Source organism: Natrix helvetica, assembly GCF_964273705.1.
Source record: "Natrix helvetica genome assembly, chromosome: 1".
NCBI lineage: Eukaryota > Metazoa > Chordata > Lepidosauria > Squamata > Natricidae > Natrix > Natrix helvetica.
Genome location: NC_138548.1, coordinates 20,341,873 through 20,362,395, shown reverse-complemented (window position 1 = coordinate 20,362,395; position 20,523 = coordinate 20,341,873). Strand labels below are relative to the sequence as shown.

General features: G+C 40.1%; 1 protein-coding gene across 8 annotated transcripts in view; it reads right to left on the bottom strand.

Annotated features, from left to right (window-relative positions):
- The window catches only part of MYO9B (myosin IXB), a 93,253-nt gene extending 76,217 nt beyond the window's left edge, over positions 1 to 17,036 (bottom strand). For all 8 annotated transcript variants that reach the window (XM_081943000.1, XM_081943005.1, XM_081942998.1 and 5 more), the window contains exons 1-2: positions 16,889 to 17,036; positions 6,293 to 7,189 (exon numbers count right to left, since the gene is read on the bottom strand). In XM_081943000.1, the coding sequence (XP_081799126.1) occupies positions 6,293 to 7,132 (840 nt within the window). In that variant the 5' untranslated portion in view covers positions 7,133 to 7,189; positions 16,889 to 17,036. The remainder of the gene's footprint in view (positions 1 to 6,292; positions 7,190 to 16,888) is intronic.
- Positions 17,037 to 20,523: the final 3,487 nt, after the last annotated feature.

Below are 20,523 nucleotides of genomic sequence, written 5' to 3'. Positions count from 1 at the left end.
GTTTGAAACCCTATAATTGAAAATGGCAGGAACAAAATGCAAGTCAGATGCTTTACCATGGGCTATGCTTCCATATAGTAACTGTGATTTGCCTCATACTTAACTAGGATATTAGGAACTGTAATGGTGCAGTGGTTAGAATGCAGTATTGCAGGCTAACTGTGCCCATGGACAGGAGTTTGATTCTGGTTATCTCAGAATCAACTCAGCCTTCCATCCTTCCAAGGTTGTAAAATGAGGACCCAGATTGTTGGGGGCATTGTAAACTGCTCAGAGAGTGCTGTAAAGCACTATGGAGCAAAATATAAGTCTAACAGCTATTGCTGCTGCTATTGTTATATTGGTTTATTCTAACCCTGTATTACTTATAGCCGTCTGAATTTTCTCCAAGTCTTAGAGATGCCAACAATGAACCAAGGATATTGTTTATGTAATGCATGTGCTCTGCTACTGGAGTACAGTTCCTACTGCTAGCTAGCTAAATTTTAATTTTTTAGCCATTAAACCCCATACAATGGGACAAGTAGAAGCATTTATTGTCAAAGATCAAAAGAGAAACAATACAATAATAAGAAGCACTTTCTTCTGTAAGACACCTAGAGTCACCATGAGTGAGCTGGGCAGCCATACACATTTTCTTAATAGATAAATTATAATCGCATGGGACAGTTTATCCAACTCTTGCATCAATAAAGCAAATAGTAATGTGTGACCTTCATGTGATACAAGGTTCTGCATATTACTTCCCCCATAAAGCATGCCCTATGACAACAATTATGCAAATCTTATTTGCAATTTTATTGTCTTCTTCCGGTTAACTTACAACAATCAGTAATAATATATATTCTCATGCTTGATACTTTAAAATATATGGTATCATATGAATGGGGTTTGGGAAGGTAGAGAAAAAGAAGAAAAATGCTAACCTCTGAAGTTATAATTGAAATATTTTCATTTATTTTCTTTAGAGCTGCTTATAGCACCCAACCTATGAAAGGTAACTGGACTAAGTTCTAAAGGCTTATCTTTCATTGGAAACATATGCTGAATCCAGTTGGAAATTATTTTGCATTCCTAATCTTTATAATGCAGATATGTATTAAAGTATATGTTCAAGTTTTATATTACTTCTACCACGTTATATGAATCATTTTCATTCCTATGAAAAATATTGTTTTATCCAATAAAAATCCATCCTTCTTTCTGAAAGATTCTACACACGGTTAGAGCTTTTCTAACCCATGTTTATGTAGAACAGAACCACTCTTAATTCAATGGGATTGCAATCAAACAAGTATAGCTGGTGCATTTGCCCAGCCTTTACTTTCTACTAAATAATGTTTCTAGTTTTCGTATGTCTGCCCAAAAAGAATCTTATGGATTTCTGTTTGTAAGCATATAGATTTCAAGAGTGTATACAGAGCTACATGTCAATTCATTGAGTTACATTCTTACACACATGTTGCACACAGAAAGAATGTGCAAATTCTATCAATTTTGAAAGTTGCCAGTAGATTGCTTTCAAAAAGTGGGTGGACCCAATGATGGGGAAGGTGTTAGAAGTTTTAAAAGGTAAAATAATCTTAAACTTTGTAGTTAGTTTTTCTTCCACCCTAAATTCCAAAATTAAGGGAGAAAAGAGGTGAAAACATTTAGCTTCATCCATCTGAGGGAGAAGGGTAGCTCTTAAAATAAAAAAGGGTTTTTTTTGCAAACTATACTTTTGCACTCTTTTTCAGCTTGCCTAATCACACTGCCTGCAATGATGTAAAAATATTAAAAATATGATATGATCTCATACACATGGTATTTAAACAAAGAATAAGTTACCCAAAAGCTTTTTTAAAAAAAATCCAGGGTAAAAATACTATTAGCTATCAAACTAATATGGTAAATGCTTGATTGCTTGATTATTTTTTAAGGTAATAGGAAAATCCTCCCCTTCGGAACTTGAAACTTTCCTCCCTCATGGAAAGCTAGTTGCTGAAATTCTGGAAAATGCAAACTTGTAGAATAGGATAAATACTATGAATTTCTCTATCTTTCTTTAATTCACCAAGTTTTATCTATCAGGATCTATCTCTCAATCCATCCAGAGTCCCAGTGGCTTAAAACAAGCAATTAAAAATAGAGTAATATGCTGAAAAAAACTATTAACAATTAGAAGGTGTTATGTTCCAATTGCTCTCTGGAAGAGCTCTGACTTCATTTTTCTTTTTTGGGGGGTGGGGTGGGTGGGTGGGTGGGAGAAGAAGATAATGTTGGAGCTAATAAAACTCCAACAGGAAGCCATTCCAGAGAGCCAGCCATAATGATTCAAATTGAACAAAATGCTTTGCTAATTGATCATAGTGGCCAGATGGCAGTTCTTACTCAGAGAGGAATTAGTTCTCTCAAAAGGGCAGCTGGACAACAATCCCTTGATGTAATAAGGAGCAGTAAGAACTCCTTCACTAGCTTAGTGCCATGGAGTAGGCCTGAATTTGGCATATATCCTTACAGTCTCCATCAGATTCACACTACATTGTTCTCTACTTGTTCTCAAAAGCATTGCTTCTGCAGCTTCATCTCCTGGAGACTCTGTGAAATCCAAAAAGCCACCCAGGATGAGCTGCAGAGAAAAGCTATTGGGCAATGATTCATTAAGGATCAGAGATGTTGCCTTTTACAAGGAATAATAAAGGGCCTTGACTAATTCACACACCATATGGTCTGGGAAATCCCTAAGCGCCCATGAGAAACCATTTAAATCCAACAGTGACACGGCAGAACATTTGAATGCATCTAGTTCTGTGATGGATACAAACAACAATACCTGCACCAGGAAGTGATCTAGGATAAATATAAGATCCAGAACACATAATAGCAGCTCCAAGGTAAAAATAAGAATTAATATGTGATCGCTTATATGTTGGAGCCAAGATTACCTGGGACAAGTCTGCAGTTGCTTGGAAGCAATGTAGTCCTAGACTTTACTGGATCTAATCTCTTCCACATGGAGGTTGAAGTCTCCGTAGTACCAAGAGCTGGGTAAAGATCTCCACCACCAGGCCAGGACCCAAGAGCCCAGGGAGGGATCCCAAAGGGTAGCCAATACACCCAAATGCCTTTACTTACCCTTAAGGCAGAAGCTAATATATAGGCATTCATACCTGCTACCTCATTATAGTGATATTGGATGTAGACAAGAATTCACAATAGATCAATAAGACCCGCGTTCTAGAATCAATATTGGTGCAGAATCTGAAACCTGCCTGTGCATGTTTCTGAGAAGGCAAAATGTCAGTTTCAATAATTCCATCAAGCCTGTCTGCTTGTCCATCATCAAGTCATAAATGGATCTTCATCCATTTTCTCAGTAGAGATTCTTAGTCATCCAAGTCATGATTGTCCCAAAGGTGCTTTTTCAGGAGGCAACTGGACTTTATTTTTTTCTTTTGAAGACATTTCACTTCTCGTCCAAGAAGCTTCTTCAGCTCTGACTGGATGGTGGGGAATGGAAGGATTTGTATTCTTTGCAGACAGCTGATCATTTGCATCCTTTTAGAGGGTCACTGAAGCACTTGGAGGTTTATCTGAGTGGTGCTCCTGGTTCCTGTGGCCTGCAATTGTTCTCTGGGAATCCATGGTGTGGGAGTAAGAATGGATTTCAAGAAAAAAATTGCAGACCACAGGAACTAGGAGCACCGCTCAGGTGACCCTGAGGACACAGATAAACCTCCAAGTGCTTCAATGACCCTCTAAAAGGATGCAAATGACCATCTGTCTGCAAGGAATACAAATCCTTCCATTCCCCACTATCCTGTCAGAACTGAAGAAGCTTCTTGGATGAGAAGAGAAACGTCTTCAAAAGAAAAAACAAGAAAGTCCAGTTGCCTCCTGAAAAAGCACCTTTGGGATAGAAACCCGATGCTAGTCAGCAACAACTTGAGGCCACACTCCCTGGTAATCAGGTCTGGATCCCCACAAAGCAGCAGCTGAATTAGAAGGATACTGTCATCAAACCGAAGACCTTCATTTCCTTGAAAACAGCTCCATGGCACCCCACCAGCAATGGAATAGGATAGCCAAGTAGAATTGGGGAGGGGGGATTCATGCCAATTCCCCTTAGTAGGGACCAATGACTTAAAACACTCAATCTGGAACCCCTCAGTTCTTCAAACCCAGAATAATTCGAAGTGGAAGCAAATCAGCCTCTTCCATTGGCCCTGGATATGGAAATCCAGTCCTTTGGCTTACATTCCTAGTGCAGACTACGCCATCCTCACATTTCTGGTTTCTCACACAGGGGCCATCCACCCTAGATAGGTCAAGCTCTAGCTTTAAATCTTAGCAACTCCAGATAGGAAATTGAAGACCAAATACATAGTATGGCACAAGGAAGCTTCTTATATTCCTAATCTATATTGAAAAATATAGCACCTAAGAATACTTGAGACAAATTGTTTTTAACCAAGATAGCTCAATTCTAGAGGTGGACATCTGATAGATAACCAATATAAATACATGTGCATATATGATGACCATAGATATGTTTCATCCACCTGCTCTCCCCAACCCCCAGCTGTCAATTATTAGTAGCATCCGGTATTCTACAGTTAGCAGACCCAAAAGGGGCTTCTTCTCTTCCTGTTTTGGGTGAGAACGACAAGTGAAGCCTTCCAAAGTCAGCAAGACTTTGAAAAGTCAACTTCTGCTTTCTGTGGGACTATTGGAATAGGCAGACATACGTAGGCTTCTAAACCATCTTGCTCATTCTAAGAACACAAAAAAGCTTTTATAAATTGAAATAGAAAAATATCTAACAGTTTGCTGTATTTTGTTGCAGTTTGCTGATAAAGCACAGATCCAAGAGAAAGGGGATATAGTACTGTGATGAAGAACTGTGAATCCCGAATTTTCTGCTGCTAAGTAAGACAATTGTTAAATAGGTTTTGGGCCATTTTACGTCCCTATTTGTCCCAGTTGTTAAGTCAATCACTGAAGTTGTTAGTAACACAGTTGTTAAGTGAATCTGGCTTCTCCACTGACTTTGCTTGTCAGGTTGCAAGGTTGACACCAGGACATTGCAACCATCATAAATATAGACCAGTTGCCAAGCATCCTAATATTGATCATGTGACCATGATGCAACCGTTGTAAGTGTGAAAAATGCTAATAAGACACTTTTTCAGTGCTGTTGTAACTTCAAACGATCACTAAACAAATGCTTTCTAAGCCGAGGGCTACCTGTATTGATACTATCAAAATAGTGTATCAATGCAATGGAAGTGATTCATTTGATCTATTAGCCTGAACAATAAAGGTTGAAAATCAAGAAGCATAAAAAAGCAGGCTCAAAACGGAAGCCTACAATAAAAAGAGACTGAGACATATTGACTTCCAGATGTTACTGCAACCGTTGTAAGTGTGAAAAATGCTAAAGCTTCCAACATCCTCAGCAGGTACAACCAACGGTAATGAATTCTGGCAGTTGTAGTCAGCCCATCTGAAATGCCCTACATTTGATTTACAAGGTGATACCGTTATGTTCTGTGGGGGGGGAAAAGTCAGTTGTATGAATTTCAGCTGTCTTTTTCCCAGATTCACTACCGTAGTACTTAGCAATGAGGCTGGATGCAGACTTTAAAGGCAATTAGTGTCCAGCACCAAGTCTTGTTTCTTTATCTTCAGTTGTAAAAATTCACACAGCCAAATATGACTAAATAAGGCAAGATCTTTGAAAGCCAACACAGCCATTTTACACCAAAAAAAAAAAAAAAAACCAGAAGGAAAAAAAATATGTGGAGGAAGCTATTTTGGAAAGGTTTAGGAGAGTCTTGTGCAGGAAAAAAAAAAGCCCAGCCAGAAATGGAAGCAAGGGTTTCATTTGAAAGCTTCCTTCCAACATCAAAGTCCAAAACCTCAAAACATTGTGAAGTTTTAAAACCACATTGAAGTCATCTTTAATTATCTCTGTTTAAGAAAGTATTTACAAATATATATCCGTGTGTTTGTGTGTGTGCACGCGCATACACACGTACATGTATGTAAATATAAATATACATATATACCATGATATAAGATCATACACCAGAGTAATATACATGTTGCACAGAACATGACGTACATATGGAAATGTATGACTAGTTTTTTTCCCCTAACTACTTGAATAAGGATTATTTTTTATATGATTCATGTTGTCTTGTATACTTATATGGGCTGCACCCAGCAGAAGCTAAACCAATTTCGTTGTATACATGATGTACAATGACAATAAAGGCTTTGAATTTGAATATATATATATATTTACCTCCAGCACTGGTCCAGCTCCCAAAATAGTTCTCTCCACTCCGCTAGCATAACCCTTTTGACTCAGGGCAGTGAGGCAGTGGATCAAGAAGTTTGTGCTTTGGGTTTTTCCTGATCCGCTCTCGCCAGAAATAACAATGCATTGATTCATGTGTTTCTTCAGCATAGCGTGGTAGGCTACATCAGCGATGGCAAAGATGTGGGGCTCCAGCTTCCCAAGTTGGTGGTTCTCGTACATCTGTACGTACTTGGGGTTATAGATGGGCAGAAATTTGAAAGGGTTGATGGCAATGAGGATGCTGCCCACGTAGGTGTAGATCTTCTGTTTCAGGAAACGCCGCTTGAGGTTTTCCAACAGGGTCGTCTCCGTCAAATTAGGGAGGTTACACATATCATTGAAATGTTGCCAAGGAAGGAAGCCCCTTTCAACCAGTCGCCGGGCTTCCTCCTGTTTTTCTTCCTCGCAGGTCTGCTGCATGTGGACGTATTTGATAGTCCCATCAGCATTCCTCTCTTGTAAAACAAAATAATAACCATCTTCCCGAGGATGGTCATCCTGGGCCCGGCGAGGCCAAAGCAGGACCCTATGGACAGGAGGGTCATTCCCATCTAATACCCATTCTTCTCCCCCTGTCTCCTTCACCTCCACAAGTACATAATGCTTAGATAGGTCCAAACTCAAGGAGCCGATAACATCCTTAATCACCTCAGTGGCTATGGCATCCTTAGTTGCTGTTACCCTGCAACAGGAACTGTGTTCTATTGAGAGCTGAGGATAAATATGAAGGGCATAGGTTACATTCTCTGGACAAGCTGCACTGCTGACATCTTTTAAACTCATCCTGGACCATGCCCTGCCTCGGCATGCCGCCCCGGCTTGATGCACTGGGCCAGTTTTCTGAAAACAAAGAAGGAGAATATCAGAAATATATCCCGATTTGAGATGCTGTCACAGCAGTAACATCCCTAATCATTTTCCAGTAGGGTCAGGAGTTTGTGGTTGACAAGATAAGAGGGAAAAGATAACAAGACCAATAAAAATATAAATGTAATGACTACAGGAAAGGCATAAGGACAAATACAAAAATATTGTCAGCACCTATACTGTAAATGCATTTTTAAAGCTTTGGATTGCAACGTTGACTGGGTAAAAAAATGAAAATTCCATACCCCCAGATTCCTAGCTGGAGTTTCATATTTTAGCAATAATAACAGGAATGGGGGGAACTCTAAAGGTGCAGGCCAATCATAGGGTTTCTTTCTTCCAAGCATACAAGTTGTTTTTCGCCACACTACTCCTATTTTTTTCTACTATCTCCACAAAATCGTCTCTTTGCAACAACACACACCAATCACTCAGCAGGAGGAAATAACTGTTGAGTTCTGAACTGAAGAAGCTTCTTGGATGAGAAGCAAAACATTTTCAAAGGAAAAAAAAAACAAGGAAGTCCAGTTGCCTTTTGGAAAAAGCTTCTTTGGTGTTTAAGATGTAACTTGTGCAAAGGGTCTCCTAGCCGCAACCTCCAACTGCTGTTCAACCCAAAACTGGGAGTCCAGAAGGATTTCCAAGCTGTGAGCCAAACTGATATTGACAGACCCCTGCCAAAACTGACAATCCGAGCTACAAATATTCTCAATAATTTCTAACCAAATTGATATATCTGCAAATATATCAAACCGGCCAAACAGACAGTTCAAGCCCATGCAGTGGAGATACAGAGAGTTTGAGCTCTAGGCCAAAAATCTCCAATAATGACGTATCATTTTAGTAATTCACAAGTGGGAAGCCATTCTTTCCTCAAACTGCAATAAGGGGACATAAGCATATTCCACCTATGGATTCTTCTTGCTAGCTTCCTGGAGATATTTGATTAATCACTAAGCTGCAGGCAGGCTCAGAAGTAAATTAATACTGTCTCAACAGTCAAAAATCTACAAATCCACAGTATAGTGAGTAAGACAGTGTCAAATCAAAGAAGAGCAGGCTGCTTATATCTTGAAGTGAAATAATTTAAGTCTTCCTTCAGCAAGCACTTAATCTCTCGGTATGACCCAAAGGTCTTTTTCAAAAGGCAACTGGTCTTTCTTGTTTCCTTTTTCTTGAAAACATTTCAGTTCTCATCCAAGAAACTTTTTTCAGTTCTGACCCATGACCCATATGATTGAGAATCTCCACAGACCTCTCTGTATGACTTTCTTCAGATATATGTTACAGTAAAGAGGAATTTTAGCAATTGTCAAAATTGAGGAAACCGCCTACTATTATTAACATTTTCATTGAGGAACTATTACAGTCTGCAGAATATAGTTTTTTTTTTTAAAAAAAGAAATCTATAGGAACTGAAAGTTTCCTACAGGATGCAGCAACAACTTTTTAAAATGTACTATCATGTAATAACTGGTTTACAGATGAATACGCAGTTGTCATGACTGCTGTATTCTATGTTCTGGACCTCTTACTTTCAGTTTATCAGAAAGGGGTACTTGACCTAAAGAGAAATGCAGAAAAATTGATAACTAAGGCTACTATACAAGAGAACATTAGTAGGCAGCAAGTTTTTAACCAAGGATTTTTAATTTTTTCTTCTAAAGAACAGGGAAAAAAAGGGAATTTGAAAAATACAAAATAAACAGTAAGATAACTTGCACACCCCATACATTTGAACAGACTCAATAAAGGCAAAGCCTTATCTTTATAATAGAATTTTAATTCAGTAGATTTGATTCATTTTACTTCCAATCTCATAAAACAGATTTAGTTGTAAAACATCCCACTTTCTAAGAGAAAATTACTTTGCCTACATACGAAGTAGTGGTTATTATTCTGAGCACGGCTATGAAACTGGATTGAGATCCAAATAGTGCTATCTACACTGCAAATTAGGACTATTAAAAAACATAACAGAAGGTAAAAAATGTTTGGATAGGGGGGGCAAACTAATTCAAAAAGCCTCCCTAAATACTGGTTATCCCTATCCCAAGGGTTGAACTATCTTCTGGAGAAAACTGATGGAGGAGGAACTGCATAAGAGATAAAAAGGGAAGGATTCCTTAAATACGTTACAAAAATGAATAAGATAAAAATAGCATGTAAGAAAGTTGTTTATTATGTATCTGAAAAGGATGAAAACGACTGATACAAAGATATGCTAACACAAATTAATTCCACTAATATTATAAGTAGGATTTGCACCAAAGGTTATTCAAATACTTTTTTCATCTCAAAAGCACACTTCTGTGCTCTAAGCTGTTTAGTATACGGTATATATATGAAACTATTAGGAAAGGTTATCCAGAGTTTTGAATTGTAGTACTTTCAGGATGCTGACAACATCTAACCGTAGGTGTGAATAGCAAGCCGCTATGCACTCCAAATAAAAACTCACATATTATATAAATGATGTAGTTATGATTGCCTCATATATGACACACACTGTATGTAACTTACAATATCTGCATGATGATGTTGCAACATGCATGTTATAATTTGTCCTCACCCCACCCATTTTTCCATTAATGCCTGCATACCTAACCCTATCTTTTCTTGATATCAGAATTTTAAATCCTGATGTGATTTCATAGATAGTATGAGGGCAAAAAATAAATGTAATCTAGTAAAAGAAAATACAGTTTTTACTGAGTTCAAAGGGAAATCAAGGAAGAGATTCAATTGCCCGAGTATGATTATTTTTCCTTTTGAGTACAGATAATCCTTGATTTACAACCGTAATGGAGCCTGCCCATTACTGTCTTAAATTGTGATTACCATAAAGTGAGTCACTTGAGTGGACCCATTTTTATGATTGTTTTTGTGGTGGTCATTAAACAAAACCATTATTCGCTAAGAGATGTTTTTGCTAAGAATCTTAAAGTAAATGCCCTTTAGCCAAAATGTTGTAAATCAGAGTCATGTGACCATGAAATGTTGGAAATGGCCATAAATAGGGGAGGGCAAGTCATCGGAACTGGCTCATAAGTACCTTTGGGGGTCCATTGCAACTATGGATGGTCTCTGAGTGACCAATTGTAAGTTGAGGACTATCTGTACTCAGATACGCAGTTCAAGTATATTCCTGAACTGGGATGTCCATATTTCATTGTGATCAGAAGGGCTTTTGTAAAAATAAAAGGAATATTCCAGCTGCATTTTTTTTCTTAAAAACGCCAGATGTAGCCACGGTAACACGTCTCAATTACCTCATACTTGGATTACTGTAGGATATCCTGTAGGGCTGTCTTGTTATGACCCATTATATGATCCATCAAATTTCCTTGTTTTAAAGCTTCATTAGCAACTTATCACTTATTGGGAATAATTGGACTTGCACATTGTTTAATACCAGTATATTGCTTTCTCCTTTACAAATCTGACTAGAATCTTTGGAAGATACCCATTTCACTGCCTCACCATTATGGAGACATATTTTATAAGAACATAAAGCAATCTTTCAAGTGAATACTTGGAACCTCTGAAATTTCTTGCCAAGGTCAGATTCCTTTTTTCTCCATTATCCTGGTACTGAGAGAGAACATGTTCCAATCAGGCCATCCAAACAGAAGCTGTACTTGGGTGATATATCTGTTTTACCACAATCTTAATTAGATTTTAACTTTATGTGTCAACATACATTGTATTTTTGTATAGCCACTTTTAGAAACAGTTTTGGCAGAAAGTCATTATATTAAGTATTTATATAACAACTGAAATATTTGTAATCTAAATAGTATTACTCTCACTTGTCAGATCAACTAGTCTCTCATCCTAAAGTTAGATAGCAGAGTCCCTCTATACCTGAGGTTAAGGGTATAATAGAAGTGCCACTACAGGAAAGTATATTGACACAATAGAAAGAAGAACACAACTACATTAAGAACCCTACTATAAATTCATTTACCAAACTGGCAACTGAAAAGAGAAATCAAAACAAAAAAGGCTTTGTATTTCCTGGCTGTAAGCTTTGCCAGAATGAACTGGCTGCAGCATGACTGCTAAACAGATCTATTTAAGGAAAAATTAAGAATTAAGCAAGTTGTCTATGCATATTCAAAGGGAAACGTCAGTTTTCAAGGCAGAAAAAGTCATTCCTTATTTCTTAGGGAATCCATGACACATAGAAGATTACTTCTCCTTTTAGTTAACCCACGCTGCTACCTCAAAGGAAAGCTGTCGAATCTCTCCTTCAGATGAAACAGGCTGAATATGTATGTAGGATAAGAATAAATGTGATAATTCCAAACAGTCTTCTGCCAAAGGCAAACTATAAACTTATAAGAGAAAAAAGAAGAAATAAGTCAATTTGTGACATAGAAAACATTCTGCAGTATATTTTTTTTATTGATTTCTTCCCATTTTAAAGATTAAAATACAATGCCAGATCAGTTCCTGTGTGGGCTCATGTTGTAACCTCTTTCAGTTAGCTGATGTACAATTTATAAAGAAGAGAATCCTTAACTTGTATATATTATGGCTACAACAAAACATGGTAGGGCATATCCCCCCAGCCTGTCCAAAGCAGTGGTTTGGTCTACATAAACCCATAATTTTAAATTGCATGCTTAACTAGTGAATCATGCCAATGCTAAAACGGGAAAGCTAACATTATAACAAAGTAGCGCAGGAAGGAAGAAAAAGTAAAGGCAGTGTGGCCATTTCAAGAATCCTTCATTTTTATATTGGCATTTTAGCATATATTTATATAGCACCTTAATATAGGCTCAATTCTTAGCAGAAATTGAAGACTTCTGCAGATTACAGTTAACAATTTATTTATTAAATTTGTGTGCTGCCCATCTCACTGTAAGGTGACTCTGGTGGCTTAAAACATCATACAATGAGGGGGGGGGGAGGAATGATGGTTGGGTGGGTGGATAGAAAATTGTAAGAGAAAAAAAGATAAACTATTAAAAAACTGACCAAAATTCAGAAAAATTAAAAAAAAGGCTGTGATAGTTCTTATATGGAAAATGTTGGAAGATATAGCTTTTCATTACTACAAGAGGTACAGAAAGAGAAGACTTGGCCGAAGAATACAAAATAATTATAATATGAATAATGTTTTCCTTACTGCTTATGATAATAAAGGGTATTCAGTCAAACTGAATAGCAGAAGAATCAGGACAGGTAAAAATACTTGATCATAGCTATGGAACAATCTTGCATGATGATTACGCAAAGGTAAAGGTTCCCCTTGCACATATGCGCTAGTCATTCCTGACTCTAGGGGGCAGTGCTCATCTCCGTTTCAAAGCCGAAGAGCCAATGCTGTCCGAAGACATTGCCGTGGTCATGTGGCCAGCATGACTAAAAGCTGAAGGCGCACGGAACACTGTTACCTTCCCACTATTTTTCTACTTGCATTTTTACATGCTTTCGAACTGTTAGGTTGGCAGAAGTTGGGACAAGTAACGGGAGCTCACTCCGTTATGCAGCACTAGGGATTCGAATTGCCAAACTGCTGACCTTTCTGATCGACAACCTCAGTGTCTTAGCCACTGAGCCACCGCATCCCTACATCGCGATGATTGCAAGAGCCCTATTAAATCCTTCCCCAGCCATGCTTCATATCACCACTGAGGGGAAGTCAGAAATAAACACCGAGCATCTGTTTGCTTCATCAATGCCAAGGACATCATGTTGTATATACATGGATACAGAAAGGCATCCTAGGTTTATTATCCTAGACCAGTAGCCTGGTTGGGGAATTCTGGGAGCTGAAATCCACCCAACTTAAAAACTGCCAAGGTTGAGAAACATTGTCCTAGACACAACAGCTGCCCAGGTTAAGTTGAAATATACATATACATGAATTATATCCCGAAAACTGCTTGGTTTCTACATGTCTCACTAAAAATGTCATCCTTTGACGGAACTGAACTAAGCAAACTAATCCTTTCCTCTTTTAATTTGGAACCTAAATAGATGCTTTAGGACTGGCTATTAAGTAGCTGATCTTCCTTTGTAACAGGCTAAATAAAACTTTCTCTCTTCTCAATCCTTCCATGGACTACACGAAAAACTTTCTCACTTCATTCCTTTCAGTCTACCACTACCGGGAAAACTGCCAGATTGGTTGAGAGTTCAATCCTAGAGACAGTTTTCAACAGATATCCAAAAGTGACAGTTTATAAAGGAATAATTCCAAAAGCAATCTGCATCCTAAGACTGAAGCATTGCAGTCTCTTAAATACACATCCAACAATAAGCACAAACCTTTACCATCTATCAATATTCAATTACAGCTATTAAAAAAGGATAGTCATGAAGTGTATAAACATCCAAGTCAAAAGGTTTATTCATACGTCTGATTATTCAGTTAGTCTCATTTATGAATCATTCTTTATCAGAAAGCTAAGCCTTCATAAAGTTTCACCCAAACAGACATTATCCTTTACATTTTTTATCAGGTAACATTTAATTCTCTTTATTTCTTTCAGCTAGGCAACTTCTTTTAGGTTCCTTGGAATGAGCTGAACAAAAACCCAGGAATCTGACCACCATATCTTACAGCTCAGGAATCCAACATGGTGCAGATGTTAATTTGGGGGCTGATTTGCTTAACACAGAAAAAGAACTGAGTCAATCTCTGGGGGAAAAATGATCTCTTTGTTTAGTCAGCCAGTCATCCTCGAGACTCGGTGTAAAATGCATAGCTCAATTTGGAACAGAGAGGAAGTTATCAAGAACATCTGCCGACAAGCAATGCTGGGCGGCAGGCAGATTACTTTAGGAGTAGGAAATAAAGGACCCCAAATAAGAAGTCGAGAGGCCTACTTCAAGTTCTTCTATCTGCAGACAAAACAGTTTCTGAAATTCAAAACCAAAAAAAAAAAAAAAGAACTTGGTGAAACCAGGAAGGTGGTTAAACAGGAGACAAGATTCAGAAGACTTTCTTTCTAAAAAGTGCATATAAGATGAACACTCACTTCTGGCTGGAACATATATAGCTCCTATGTTGACTTTTTCCTGACACACATAAAATCAAAGGTACACTTTTCATTGCTTAATGGGTCATCATATATTTGCCCTCAAACTAGTACTGATCAAATAATAGTCATTTTACCTACATGTCAACTCTGTTGTGATTAGAATACAGAAACTAATTGGATCTGGGGGAATAATACAGATTTAAACTCAATTCTGATCATGTTAGTCTAAATTTCATGTAACTATCTTCATTGTTGCCCTGAGGACAGAGGCATTTATCATGGATTTCACTGTCAATCACTTTAATCAGTCAGAATGTCCTTAAAATGTTGCCCTATTTTTCAATAAAGAAAATTTAAATACTTGGCTGATTTATTTTAGAACCTTAATAGGTTGTATGAATAAAAAACAATAATTAGCTGCAAAGATGAAAACTCAACAGCTGTCCAAACCGCATGGGTGTGAACATTCAATACTTCATGAAATCTTGTGATGTAATCTTGGAACATGTAACTTCACAACAGCTTCAGCCCCAGTTTGTGTTTTAAACAGTCAGATGAATTTCAAACACAAAGAACAGAAACAACCAGTTCTAAAAAGGTGTGTTAATTAGTTTTTTGACATCTGCTAGAAAATCAGACACAACTACTGTAAGTTTCCTGCTACCACTATAACTAATCTCCAGACATGCCAAACTCCCAAATGGGTTGTCTTATTAGTAATGTGTCTGCTAAGCAAGCTGATGTAAGGAGTCCTAATTGAAAATGCTCTTCAAAAAGATGAGTATGTCAAGCACAATTTGAGGCTAGTGGGCAAAAGAGCTCAACCACTAACCCGTAGTCTTAATTGTAGGGAAGCAAGCAGAAAAAGGGGTGGGGCACATTTCTCAGTTAAGTAACTACCATGAAATTATAGAAACTAGTTCCCTTTGGCATTAACAGTTCTGCACAGTTAAAATGAACAGACAGATTAAAAAAAAGTATTTAACGGTGCATCAAATAATACTCAAACTATCCACACAATTAAAAAAACAAATTTAAACTTTAAATATAGAACTCTTCATTCTTCTGTTCTTTCCACTGTGTGGTCATCCCAATAACCTATTAGATGGAAGGCTAGATAACGATGGAGATATCAACTCTCAATTTTCTTTCCCCATCTAAAATAGGATCAAAGGCTCACTTCATAGGTTCCTTTTTCAAATTACTGAGAAAATATTTTAAATGCTCCTCATTCTTGAAAAGTGTAGCAATATGTACAACATAAACAACCTATTCTACAGTCTACAGTCAAACACAGCTTCCTGACCCACATATTTTCTTGCCCTAAGATTTAATACATGCTCATTGTGACCTCTGTAACTTTCTGTCAACTCTCGTTCCATTTATATTTACTTGTAGGGCCCAGATAAATTCTCTCCTGGTCCTACATGTACACACAATCAATAAATTTCTGAGCTCCTCCTTCCTCACTTCCACCTAAATTTCAACTAACTACTCAGGAAAGCAAATTCATTTCTTTAATATACCTGCAGGAACATATGAAATTTCACAACTTTTCAAACTTCAAATGCTTTTAATGTTTTCCCTGACTTCAAAGTACTCCAAGAAAAAGTCATTATGCTCAAACCACTTCCATCCTTCAATAATCCTTTCATCCATAATCCCACCTACTAACTAACCAATCAACTCTGCATTTCAAACATGCATCACCACACCTTCACTCTTTCTGTTCACTTACCATGGAAAAACAAAAACCCTCACCTACTTCAACTTCAGGGTTATGCTAAAAACAGCCTTCTCCTTTCCACTTCAACTTTTTATTAACTTCTCCCGATGTCAGAGAAAAGGCCATCTCCAGAACTCAAAGAATCTCTGCTTCCCATCTATGATGCATCTGTGATAGGAAGATCTTTCTTTAGAGCAGGGGTCCCCAAACTTGGCAACTTTAAGACTTGTGGACTTCAACTCAAAGTGCACAAGACTGCTTTAGAGTCTGGTCTCAGGATCACTCTTTTGAACCTCAATTCTCCCCCCTGGGCAATTTCTCTCTTTCTGCTGCTCCCTCTTGTAAGACACACTGCGCCACAAACCATGCAAGCCCTGTACACTTCAGCCTACCATATTGTACCAAAAAAAACCACACACACACAAGTCGATGTGGTTAGTGAATGCCTCGGGTTATAAAGGAAAGACAGGAAATTGTGTTCACTAGATAAAATAATGGGTTAAAATGAACTCTGGCTCAGAGTCAGACCTTTTTACCCGCGCGCATCACCGAAGTGCCGAATCTTCCCTTCGGCCAAACCAAACGCCTGGTCCGAATTCACACGTTTGGAAGGTTCCGGTGTCTCGTGAGAAGGCTGGAACTCGGGTTACCTTCCAATGAACGCGATCTCGAAGCTCTCTCGTTGCAGGGATCCAGACCGGCTCCGTCCCATCTCCCTACCGTTGAGTTCCCAATCTCCGCATAAAGAGGCTCCCCCACACCCCCACGCCCATTTTGGGAGTACTCCTGTGCCTCCCTGTCACACCGAACATCCCTCCCACCCTCCCTCCCTCCCCCGCCTTTTCCCCAACTGCCCCGCTACTTTCTCCCTCCCACCCACCCCCTCACCACCCCCACCCCAGCGGCCGGACCCGGACTCCTTTTTTTCCTCCCCTTCACCCTTACCTGGACCAGAACGCGGGCAAAGGCAGGCCGCGGCTCCAATTGTCGACTCCCTCGTCCTGAGCCAAAACCAGCCTAGGCGACGGAGCCGCCTCCGCCTCCTCTCCCTCCCGCCCGCCCGCCTGCCTGACCGCAAGCTGAGGCGGCGCGAGGCACTTCCGGGTTTTGGGGTGTGTGTGTGGAGGGGGGGGAGAAGGAGAGAGAGAGAATATCCCCTCCGGCGCACGCGCACCCAGCAATCTTGTGGGGGGAGGGGAGGGGGGACGGTGGGTGTGGGGGGGGGGAGGAGGAGACGAGGAACTGGGAGCTGAAGAGCGCAAGCGCCCTCTTGCCTAAAGCGGGCCGAGGCGGGTGTGTGCTTCGCGTGGCGCTTTCAGTCAGTCCGTTGGTGCTGACCTCCAGATTCGCCAGAAAAGGCTCTGAGGGAGTCCCAGAGGTACTTTTTTTTCCAAGAGGCAACTGGACTTTCTATTTTTTTCCCTGAAGACGTTTCACTTCTCACCCACACCTAGAGTACTGTATCCAGTTTTGGTCATCACACTATAAAAAGATGTTGAGACTCTAGAAAAAGTGCAGAGGAAAGCAACCAGGATGATTAGGGGAGTGGAGACTAAAACATATGAAGAACGGTTGCAGGAACCGGGCATGGCTAGCCTAGTGAAGAGAAGGACCAGGGGAGACATGATAGCAGCCTTCCAATATTTGAGAGGCTGCCATAGAGAGGAGGGGGATCAAGCTATTTTCCAAGGCACCTGAAGGTCAGATAAGGAATAATGGATGGAAACGAACCAAGGTGGGATTCAATCTAGAAACAAGGAGGAACTTTCTGACAGGGAACAATCAACCAATGGAACAGAAGTTGCCTTCGGAAGTTCTGGGAGCTTCATCACTTGAGACTTTCAAGAAGATATTGGACTGCCATTTGTCAGAAATGGTGTAGGGCAGTGGCGTAGCGTGGGGGGTGCAGGGGGGGCCGGCCGCACCGGGCGCAATGTCTGGGGGGGCGCCCTGACTTGCCCCGCGCCACCCTTTGCCGGACTGTGGCCACCTCTTTCCGCGCCCGGCTCAGCCCGCAAACTAAGCTCCCCGGCCCCGGCCCGCCCAGGCCCCTCCTGCGCACCGCCTACCTCCCAGCGGAGCCGGCAAGACCCGCCGCACCGCCCCCGCGGGAGCCGAAGGAGAGCGGCGCTGCGCTCCGTCTGCCCGCCGCTGCAACGCCACCGCGTCCTCCCGCTCCGCCTGGAGCGCCCCGGGGAGCCGGCCCCTTCCTGAAGCCCCCGGTGCGCCTCCCACCCCCGCGGCACCTGCTTCCCTTCAGTCGAGCCTTTTCCTGCTGCCCTTCGAGCTCCTTTTCGGGAGGAAGGCAGGAGGCCAGCATGGAGAGCTTCACTTGACTGATGCCGACCCAGGGGCAGCTGCAGTCGGGCCGCCCTTGGGTTAGGGGGCGCAAATTACTTGCCTTGCCCCGGGTGCTGACAACCTACGCTACACCACTGGTGTAGGGTCTCCTCCTTGAACAGGACTAGATGACCTATAAGGTCCCTTCCAACTCTGTCATCCAAGAAGCTTCTTCGCTCCGATTCCCCACCATCCAATCCGAACTGAAGAAGCTTTGTGGATAAGAAGTGAAACGTCTTCAAAAGAAAAAGCAGAAAGTCCAGTTGCATCTTGAAAAAGCACCTTTGGGACAACCATGACCTGGATGACTGTGAATCTCCATAGGCTGTGAGGGAGATAGGGGTGAAATCCTGAAGGGCCGGTGTTCATCAAATTTTATTGTTGTGCAGCTCCTAAATCGTATCAGACTCTTCGCAACTCTTTGGAGCCAGCCCCCCCATCTCCCTGAGTTTGCCCAAATTCACATTCATTGCGTTGGTGACACTAACCGTTTTAGCCATTTGTCTGAAATGGTATAGGGTTTCCTGCCTAGGCAGGGGGTTGGACTAGAAGACCTTCAAGGTCCCTTCCAACTCTACTATTGTATTGTATGTCATCCTCTGCCTTCCTCTTCTCCTTTTGCCTTCATTCTTTCCCAACATCAGGGTCTTTTCCAATGAATCCTCTCTTCCAGTTTCGGTTGATTGAACTACATGCATCAATGCAGGCAGCCCTCGAGTCATGACAATTGAGGCCAAAATTTATGTTGCTATGTGAAATGTTTGTTAAACAAGTTTTCCCCCATTTTACAACTTTTCTTGCCAGTTATTAAGTGAATCATTGCATTTGTTAAGTTCGTGGTGGTGGTGGTGAAGTGGATCTGGATTCCCCATTGATTTACTTGTCAGAAGGTTGAAAAAGGGCATTGTATGATGCCCAGGACATTGCAGCCGTCATAAATATGAACCACTTGCCAAGCATCTGAATTTTGATCATGTGACCATGGGGATGCTGCAATGGTTGTAACTGTGAAAAACAGTCATAAGTCACTTCTTCAGTGCTGTTGTAACTTTGAACAGTCACTAAATGAACTGTTGTAAGTCAAGGACTACCTGTACTTTGATTTGGGAGAATCAGTTTCGGATTATAACCTACACTCCTAATATTTAGCTACCAAGACAAGGAGAGTGCATTATAACAGTTGTTTGCCTCTGGGATAGAGGTTCAACTGCTTGTTTACCTACGGAGATTACAGGATGACTTTGGACAGTCATGCTGGCAGCTAGCCTACCTTAGACTGCCTGATTCTAACTCTAAAAAGAGAGAATCCATAGAAGCCACTTTGAACTCCCAGATAAAATGTAAAATAAATGCAATTAACATTAACATTTGAAAACATACTACTATTCTCCAACAAACATATAATTTGAAATCCTTTCAATTAACTGAGCAGTAGTTCTGTAAGATTCTGAAAATTAACCATAAAGCCAATCAGCACATGGAATTGTTGATTCTCTTATTTTACCCTTGCTTTAGATATTGTGATTTTTTTTTCTGTATGGCCCAAAGCAAAAAAAATGTAGCTTCTTTTTTTTCTGTTAAGCATACTGTAATTTCATATATACATGTGTTTTATCAGAATTCAGGGGATAGGCAAAATAGAGGGACTAGAGTAGTAGTTCAGTCTACATGCCAATTCCATAGCAGTGTGTGTAAACTATCATACAAAATTCTCAATTTCAGAGGCTATCAAAAAAATGCCTATGATCATCAATATATCGGAGCGAGACAGAAGTGCCAGATTCTCAAGCTTTTTGAACAGAACTTTGGATAATTGAGAAAGGCAAAGAATATTAAAAAGTTAATAGTTTTAGGTCTTTGTGTAGCCCAAGCCAAGGTGTGGAATGGGCTTAGGAAACTGAGAATCCCAAAACATTTCATTGTCTGCACATGAAAACATTACCCAGAATAGGAAGCCACAGTCCAGGCAGAATATAGTGAAACAATCTGGCTTCAGATTGGCAAAAGAGAAAGGACAGGCTGTATATTCTCTCATTTATTCAACCTACATGCTGAAAATATATTGAAGGAGCTGGATTAGAAGTAACTGCTATTATGATGACGCAAATGCAAATGTTCTGCAAGTTCCAGCAGTGAAATTCAAGAAACACAGTAATAAAACTAAGAATAAACAAAAAGACCAAACAAATGACAACATTTACCACTGTCAGAATTGACAAGGAAGACAGTTAAGTGGGGGA